General features: G+C 34.1%; 1 protein-coding gene across 1 annotated transcript in view; it reads right to left on the bottom strand.

Moving 5' to 3' along the window:
• The window catches only part of LOC124950136 (REPTOR-binding partner), a 19,119-nt gene extending 9,582 nt beyond the window's left edge, over positions 1 to 9,537 (bottom strand). The window contains exon 1 of the mRNA XM_047496438.1: positions 9,071 to 9,537. Within this exon, the coding sequence (XP_047352394.1) occupies positions 9,071 to 9,109 (39 nt within the window). The 5' untranslated portion in view covers positions 9,110 to 9,537. The remainder of the gene's footprint in view (positions 1 to 9,070) is intronic.
• Positions 9,538 to 10,005: the final 468 nt, after the last annotated feature.

Here is a 10,005-nt window from a genome sequence, read left to right as displayed (position 1 = left end):
TTTTTTTTTTTCTTTTTTTTTTTTTTTACAATCGAATATCTTTTTCTTTATCACCAAAAATAACGAAGATATACTACGTGGTCAAATCAAATTGGATACTCCGTATATGTTCATGTAATATAGATACACACACTTACCGTTTGCACACATATTACATTGCTCTCACACGCTTGTATTTTACGATGCGACAGAATACGTGATGCCTTAACAGAATCGTGACGAAGCACGCGACCGTCTCGAGTAACTTTGAGAACGTTAACACGACACACCGGCTAACTCCTCCGTTACGTGATGTCTTATTTCTTAATGCGAATCATTCCTCGATTACTTTGTTTTTCTCTTTTTTTACAATATAAATATAAAATAAATCGAAACTATAATATAAATAAATATAAAATAAGAGATTGTTTATATATATATATATATATATATATGTATATAAATAAATTAATAATTTAAAAAGTGATCTAATATCATATACTTTCCCTTTCCAGATATTCTATAATTCTAATCGATATAACAAAACAAAACAAAACAAAAAACAAAAAATGATAAACTAAGTTTACTTTCATTGTTGCCATAGGCTTCTTACGTAATTGCAGACAAACATATGTCTGTTATTTTTTTTTTTTATGTATGTGCATATGCATATGCATGCACGTTTATTGAATATTGAATATTTATGTACAAAAGCTATACTAATATGATTTACATACAAGGTGTCTCAGGCTTCTTATATCTTCGTTATTTTTAATAATACGAGAAAATGTCAAAGGGACAAATTCTTTCGTTCAAAGGGATAATCATTATCGTGCGAAACAATTTTTTCCCCAATGTCATTTTTTTCGAAATTTTAAGGCCATTGTAATGTTTTTTTTTTTTTTTTTTTTTTTGAATGATACTAAGTATACTCATCGTCGCGACATGACAGCCGATGATTCATCTTAATCTCCTGTAATGTGTAATCCTATTTACGAGAAAAAGAAAAAAAAAACAAGAAAAAAAAAAAAGAACTGATAAAAAGAACTTCGATAACCAACGCATTAATAAAAGCATGAAAATAGTAGTACCGACAACGAAGGTACGCCGTAGTCAATTAAAACGGATGATAATGCTCTTAAAGTTTATTAAAGTTACGCAGAGAGACGAGACAACGACGAAATAACGAATGAAAACAGCTGGAATTTCGAAAAATATATCACTCGCCCGATTTTCCTACAGAAAAGCAGCTTTTATTTAAGTATACTTTTATCAAAAGCGCGCTTTTGAAACCACCGAATATTTCAACGGTACGTTATTTTATGCATACATCAAGCATTACCAAATAAATCCCGATAAAGGAGCTGCATCCGGGGGAAGCAGGTTGATTTTTTTCTTCCTCTATTTATTTATTTATTTATTTTTATTTCTATTTTTTTTTCTTTTTTTTTTTTTTTTTCTTTTTAATCATGTTTGGCAACACGACGTATTTATCATAAAACCTTTTCTCCGTGAATACGATTACCATAAATTAAAATTAAAAAAAAAAAAAAAAAAAAAAATAAAAGAGAAATACGCTTAGTAAAAGAGCAAAAATAAAAACGAATCTCCCCCCTCCCCCAATCCACCCTCCCCCATACTGAAAATGAAACGACGTCGTCTCTACAAACGCAAGGTATTCTAATTCTTCTCTTTCCATCCCTTGCTTCGCTAAACGACTTTTAGGCGATCATCTTTCAAGCTGAAACCTTTTAATTACGTAGCTATGAAATGTTCCTCAGAGAAGCTTACGTGCTGCCACCCTTATACGTGCCTCATCCCTTCTTTTCTCTCTCTTCCTCTCTCTCTCTCTCTTTCTCTCTCTCTCTTTCTCTTTCTTTCTCTATCGCTCGTAGGACATTTTGGAATTTCATAGAAAGAAACTTGTTTTTGCAATTAATTTCTATACAATATATTAACGAAATTACATCTTAAGAAACTTTTTAAGAAATTTGTAGAGTACGAATATCGAACCCGAATACGTTGGCTATTTTTAACCAGCGATCGAATTCAAACTTCTTTATATGAAATCCTCTTTCCACTGAAATATCTTCCTAACTCGAACGCCTTCGCTAAGTCCTTTAAGAAATCCATTAGTTTTTACTTTGATTTTTTTTTCTTTCTTTTCTTTTTTTTTTTTTTTTTTTTGTTTTTCTTCTCTAAGAAAGATATCCGCATCAACGTTATAATAAGGAGCTACGGGAGGAAAAAAATTTCTTTCAAAAACTCGCGCAACTAGATTTCTTTTTTTGCTTTTTCTCTTTATAAAAATAATATTCTTTCAAACGAACAATTGTCGTGTCTAAGTCAACAAAAGGACGAATGGAACGACAATGTTACCACTTTATTTAAATAAGACCAAAAATATAAGACATTTAAAAAAAAATAAAAAAAATAAATAAATAAAAAAAACAACGTGAAGTTCTATTTAAAAATTTATAAAAAAAAAAAACACACACACACACACACACACAAATAAATAAATAAAAGTAAAAAATAAAAAGAAAAGAAGAAAAAAGAAATAAGAAAAGAATTAAAGATAAAAAGCAGCTATCTCGTCGTCGATGAATCTTAACGGGATTCAAAGAGTTTTACGGAAAGGAAAAATCCAAGGGTCCTCGGTAGAAGCACGTTCGTGCGACTTTTCTTGTGCTTGCGCGGAAAACCGTGGGGAGGCATAAGCGAGGGAAAACTTCCTTACGGGTTTTTCACATTATTGTTCGTTCCTGGCGAATACGAACGGAAAGAAAGAGGAAGGTGAATGAGGCGAACGAGCGAGCAAGCGGAACGAAGACGTAGGAAACGAAGAGAAAGAAACAGAAGAATTGTAGAAGAGAAAAAGAGATGAGAAAAAAAAAGAAAAGAGAGAGAGAGAGAGAGAGAAAGAGAGGAAAAGGGTAGCACCGTAATTTTCCGAGCACCGTCTCGTCACTCTCTCGGCAGCGGCGCGTAACAATGAAAAAGGGTGGCTTCGCGAACACAATGGCTCGAGCGAGCAAAATCATCGTACGCGGCACGAAAATCGCGTGGCTTGGCCGCCGACTCGTTCGCGGAAACGAAACGCGAGACGCGACGAGTCACGGATATAAAGAGATAGAGAGAGAGAGAGAGAGAGAGAAAAAAAAGAGAGAGAGAGAGAGAGAATATGAGGATTATTTATATACCGACCGGTTTACCACGCTAGAATGGAAAAATTTTTATTGGAAGACCCTAATCGTTTTTCTTGTTTTACTCTTAACGTTTCAAATGCTGATGATATAAACGAATCGATAGTATGTAAATCCACAATGATATGTTTCCCTCCTTATCTCTGTAATACTTTTTTCTTTCTCTCTTTATGCAAGATGACGAAAAGTTTTCCAAACAATTCTTATCATTAAACGACATTTTCAAAATTGACGATATAAACTATGCGACAAAACATATATCTTCGATCTTTTTGTCTTTTTTTGATTATTTATATTAGAGGAAAAAAAAAAAAAAAAGAATACATTCCTTGTTCACTTACACAATGACTTTAACGATAATGACTTTTTTTTTTTTTTTTTTTTTTTTTTTTTTATGAAAAATCTTAACAGTGGAGAAAGTAATACGGACGAAATTTAACAATGATGAAATTGATGAAGTGTAAATCTACTATCTTCACATTTTCTTTTTCTCGCAGTAATTCTTCCTTTTCGCAGAACGTGAGAGAAATTTGAAAAACTAACGTCGAAAAGAAATTTCGAAAATCAACAATGATAAAAATCGATAAAACTCTGCGATCTTGTTTGCTATCTTGTTTATCCCCCCCCCCTCCCACTCAACCCTCTCCCTTTCATTCACTGTTTCTCTCTCTCTCTCTCTCTCTCTCTCTCTCTCTCTCTCTCTCTCTCTCTCTCTCTCTCTCTCTCTCTCTATCTATCTATCTATCTATCTATCTATCTATCTATCTATCTATCTATCTATCTATCTATGTATCTATGTATCTATCTCTGAAAAATGTTTCTCTTATTAAGCGAGATGACAGAGACTTTTTTTCGAAAACCCTCGTGATGACCCAGATCTCGAAGGAGATGACGACGAGTTGTCGGTGACAACGTAGGTAGCAAGGGTGCTTGTCAACTTACGTTTCGTTCCTGTTAAAGAAGGGGCCACTCATGGGTAAACCAGCACCTGAGGGCTATACTAGAGAAAATGGTAACGATAACGACGACGATAACGCTTAAAATACGACCGTCCGAACTTGAAAAAGAACTTTACGAAAAGGAATCGCATAGACGTGCAACTATAATACATAAGACGTTTTATCTTTCTTCTATTTAACGATTATTCTTTTATGATCATTTGTAATAACAATCAAATAGAATTCGTTTCGTTAATAAAATAGAAATAGTTCTTTTTTTTAATAAAATTGTAAATACCGTTCAAAGAATTCTTTGTTATATTCTAATTTCACCTTCCGATTATCCTTTTCTTCTACACCAATGAATCTGAAATTTAATTAATAAAGAATGTGATTTCAATTAATCATCGCGTTTTAATAATCGTAAATACGAAGAAAGATAAGCTACTTTTTTTGGTATAGAAGTTTTAATAATTTCGAATAAAGTTTTGCCATCAGATAAAAAGAAATAATCGTTTCCTTTTCTTTTCTTTTTTTTTCTTTTTCTTTTCTTTTTTTTCTTTTTTTTTTTTTTTTTTTTTTTTTTTTTTTTTCTTTTTGACGATCAAAAAAACATTCGACGATAAAATAAATCAGATTAAAATCTGTAATTACTCTTCGAACGTGCCTTTTAATAAGCTTTCAACGATTGTGAATGAAGATTATGATCGATTGTTTTTAACGAAAATAAAAGAAAGATTAACGAAGAATTACAGAAGCCAGCGGAATACACGAGTTCAATGGAACATTATCCGATGAAAAATGTGAATCAACGTGGATAGGAGACAAAAGAAATAAAATAAACCCTCGAAAGTCATTACACAGCAACTCGAGCATTATTCTTTGGAATCGAGGAAAACCGTAAAGTATCGATTGTTCTTTGCATTCGCGAGTCAAGTTCTAGAAATTCCTTCGTTCGAACGATAATTTATTTAAGAACATCGAGACTAGAGTCAACCTTGAGGCAAGCCGTTCGTTATCGTCGCGTAAGAAAGACTAAAGTAAACGGGAACAGAAAGAAGAAGAAAAAGAAGATAAAGAGAGGGAGGAAAGACAAGAGAGAGAGAGAGAGAGAGAGAGAGAGAGAAAAGTTAAGGAAAAAAAAAAAAAAAAAAAAAAAAAAAAAAGAAGAAGAAGAAAAGGTAATAAAAAGAAAAAGTGAAAGAAAAATAGAGAGAGAGAGAGAGAGAGAGAAAAAAAAAAAAGAAAAATGAAAGATATTTCGATCGGTCGTGCTATAGAAAAATGTTTCCCGTTAAAGCATCGTGTACCGACGTAACAACCTTCGAGGGAGTTAATTAATCATTGCAGGAACGATACACCGAGAGAGTACCAAGGACTCTCAACATGTAATCGCGTACAAAGGAGAATTACGTTTAAGGTTATGATTAGACGTAGTTAACGTAGTACATACCTACGTATCTATCTATATATATATATATATGTGTGTGTGTGTGTACATAATTCTGACATATATCGGACATTGATATGGCAAATTTATAATCTTACAATAAATCCTACGACCGTCATAATGAATTGTGTTATAAGAGAGAGAGAGAGAGAGAGAGAGAGAGAGAAAAAAAGAAATAAAAAAAAAAGAAAAGAAAAAGAAAAACGTGAGAAAGCAATTGCTGATAAAGAAGTGAGAACATTTTCCTAGATAAAAAAAGGAAAAAGAAAAGAGAAAAAAAAAGGAGGGAGGGCGGTTTAAAAAACATGAACTCGATAAGGACATATATTTGGATAAATATCATCGTGCGCATCGATGAAAAAAAAAAGAAAAAAAAAGAAAAGAAAAAGAAAAAAAAAAGAAAGAAAAAGAAAAGGAAAAGAAAACACTAACACGATGAATAAAAACGAACGCAGTACAAGAAATCCTCCGTTTGTTCCGTTACATACTGCGTTCTCCTTCGATGGTCACCATGGAAGTAAATGTTATACGGGAGAGATCGTACCTAACCCAACCCTATCCAACTGGATAAATTCCTTTCATCTCCTCCACCAAGCTGTATTTTCATCGTGTATATATATATATATATATATATATATATATATGCATGTACGTATGTGTGTGTATGTATGTATGTGTGTAACGATTCTCTTTTTTTTCTTTTTCTTTTGCTTTTTTTTATCCTTCGAATAAATCGATTTACAGTGTATAGAAACGGAACATTAACGCCGATTCCCATAGCAGTTTCCTCTTTTCTGCGTGCATCGAGAAACCCATAAAACGGTGTGTCGAGGTGAAACGCACGGATGCGTTTCGAACAAGATGCATACGCATCCTTTGTATGCGTCTGTGTATATGTGTATGTAAGAGAAAAAGAGAGGGAGACAGAGAAAGAGAGAGAAAGAGAGAGAGAGAGACAAACAGACAGTGAGATAGGGAGAGATAGATAGGGAGAGAGAAAGAAAAAAAGGAAGAGAGAGAGAGAGAGAGAGAGAGAGAGAGGTAAAGAGAAATATAATAAAAAAAGAAAACAAATAAAGATGCCCGCATTCTAAAACACGCATTTGATCGAAGAAACTCGATTCCGAATGGACGAGTTGTTGTGAAGATGGACGAAACCACCCTTTTTCTTCTTTTTTTTTCTTTTTTTTTTTTTTTTTCGATATTATCACAACACCGACTATTCAATACGACGATATAACAGAATTGCGCACTGTAAACGTTTACGCGGGGCACGAAGCGAAGTATACGTGTAGAAGAGCATTGACACATCATACCGGAAACGAGTGCGTTCTGAAATTGTAAAAACGGAACGGAAGAAAAGTTCTAACGTGGTTCCATTAATTGATATAGCTTTTTTCAAAGGGTATAAGTAAAAGAAAAGAAAAGAAAAGAAAAGAGAAAAAGTAAAGAAACGAAAGAAAAGAGAAGAAAAAGTATTATAAAGAAGCGTAAAAATAATTATTAGGAAATTATTGAAAAAAGAAATATAATATATCGTAAAAAGAAATTATATCGAAACAATTAAGGGATATAAATGTCATGTATATACGCACACATATATATATATATATATATATACACATATACGTATATACACAAATAATACATATACCACGCGCGTGGTTACACACACACACACACACACATATATATATATATATATATATATGTATATCACAAATAGAGATGATCATTCGAAACGAATAAAAATCATGTTAAACAGACGAAAAGTCGAAAGTTTGACAGCCATGTGCTGATATTACGTGGGAGATGAGCTGCGTAAAGTTCGCCGATGATAATGCGAGTAAAAAAAAAAATATATTAATAGAGAAAACTTACCGGTGGTACGCGTCGCGCGAGCTCCGACAACTGCGCAGTTCACGGGTTAAGAGGCAGCTTGCCTTTCAGGGACGTCTAAGGCCGGTACCGGCACCCGTGACCGGCGATACGAACTATCCGATCGTACTACCACCTACAGGATTTATCATCGAAACTCACGACATTCGCGCGTTCAACCATCGAGCGAATCGCTTTCTCTTCGTAACATAACCTAACATGATACAACTAAACGCGTCAATTTCGAATTTTATTTTCTCTCAGAGATATTCTCACCGTATGATCCACCGTATGACGCATCGACATTTTTGACAACGAACTCTCGAAGGTGCAACGATGAATATGGATGTTTTTATTCAACGAAAAACGAGAGAGAGAGAGAGAGAGAGAGAGAGAGAGAGAGAGAGAGAGAGAAAGAAAAAAGTATTAGAAAAAAGAAAAGAGAAAAAGGAAAAAAAAAAGGATGAAACACGACACACTTCGAACGCTATTAATAACGCTTATCTTCGTGCAACGAAGTAGAATAAACTTCGTAATGACGTATCAAAGCACACGACACTCGCTCGCTCACTCACTTATGCACACACTCTCATACAACACACACAGACACAAAACATATCACCATATTAATGCCATAAGCGACTACGTAAATCTTTTCTAACCGTCAATGTTTAAACTCAACGCAAAATTAGTTTCCACATCCTTGCATTTATTGTTATGAGAGATAACATCGAATTTGATCGCACGAGTGAATATCTCTATGACTAGATACTAAATGGGATTCTTTTCAAACGATAACGCTGGCCCGATATTCTCGTAAAAAGAAGAAGAAAAATAATGAATGATAAATACCGAACATATCGGAGTTAAAACGAGTTCTACGAATATGATAAAGTGAAAAAAAAAAAAATTATATATATATATATATATATATATCGTTATCGTTAAAATAAATTCGTCGTAAAAATTTCGTACTATCGAATCATACCTAATAACTTGGAAGTTTAACGTATTATTCGACTCCTATGATACGTTGCACGTAGAATCTCCAACAAATGGGACACCTATTGACGAAAACTTAACGTACCATTCACCGAAAAATGTGACAACACGTTCGCAGGATATGAAAATACGGCGTATACATCGATAAAGATAAATACGTTTTGTATATTAACGCCAGCTGTTGGTAAAAGTATGAAGATAATGCGAGGATGGCGCTATCTTTCGAAAAGAATGTTGGACTAGGTAACACACGTGAGCATCGTCTGACATACAGAGAAAGAGAGAACGATACCAACGCCACGAAAATATCGCGCGAATAAACAGGCACCTCTCATTCCACTTACCCCCTCACCCAACAATCTCTTTCATACGTCTGGTCCTAGATATCCTGACGTAAACGAACAATCGAAACAACGCCCCTCATCCTGATCAAGGACACGAACCCGCCGAAAACATTTTATCGCTTTCCCGCGCGCCCTCCTTGCACAACATGGTGTAATATTCCGTGACGCTTATCAAAGGACATTCATTTTTCTCCTCTTACTTTTTCCTATACCAGATTGCATCACCATGACATACTGTCATATATTATTGTTCTTTATCTATTGTCGACTCACCGTTTCGTTTTCTACTATACACATCGGCTCCACTTCCATGTTCCTTGGACGAATATCTCTCTCTCTTCCTCGCTCGACTCTCTTTCTTCTATTCACTTTCGATCTCTTTCCCCAAACGTGATATTGCACTTTTCTCGACGAGGATATTCGTCCCGACGATCTACCGATCACCTTTGTCGTTTATTTTTTTAATGTCTCCTCCGACGACAACGTGTACCAACGTGTGTCTGTTTACAAACACTGCAAGGTCATCGCAGGCCCCCCAGGCTTCTAACTCGCTATGTTGGCTCGAGTACATCGCGCATTACGTCACGAAAACCGACTGACGCGACGCGCGCGCCGTTATTGCAAAATTTCCTCGTATTAGACATTATCAACGAATTCAGAAGTAGATAGTGGCGCTAATATTGTATCGAAATAGAACTAAAAATGTCACGTATGGCTTTTTTTTTTCTTCAAATTACACATTGCGCATATAAAAACTTTTTTATAATTGGCACAAATGTCGATCTTTCTGAAACATAAAAATGAAATTTTTTAATACACTTTTTAATTCACAACTTTTTATCGCAACTTGAAACACATAAATAATATCGATTATCCAGATATCATATTTTGTCCGAGCACTTGAGATAACTAAAAATAAAATTATATCACATTAGAATGCTTTCTATTCGATATTATTATATTTTCTAATCAGTAAAGCATATAAAATGTACGTAATATATGATCACACTTATATACAAGTTAGTGTTTAAAATTTGAAGAATTTAAGACAAGAGGATTAAAGACTCCAAAAATTCTACATTCTAATTATCGTTATAATAAATAAATTAACTAAAGAGCAGCCATTAGCTCGATAGTACTTGCGTTACATTTGTATAATTGTATCGCAACTAATATCGATTGTCCAGGTCTCACCACTTGGAGGTTGC

The sequence above is a fragment of the Vespa velutina genome, chromosome 6 (genome assembly GCF_912470025.1).
Source record: "Vespa velutina chromosome 6, iVesVel2.1, whole genome shotgun sequence".
Taxonomy (NCBI): Eukaryota; Metazoa; Arthropoda; class Insecta; order Hymenoptera; family Vespidae; genus Vespa; species Vespa velutina.
Note: the sequence above shows the minus strand (reverse complement) of the source record. Positions and strands in the feature narration are given on the sequence as shown.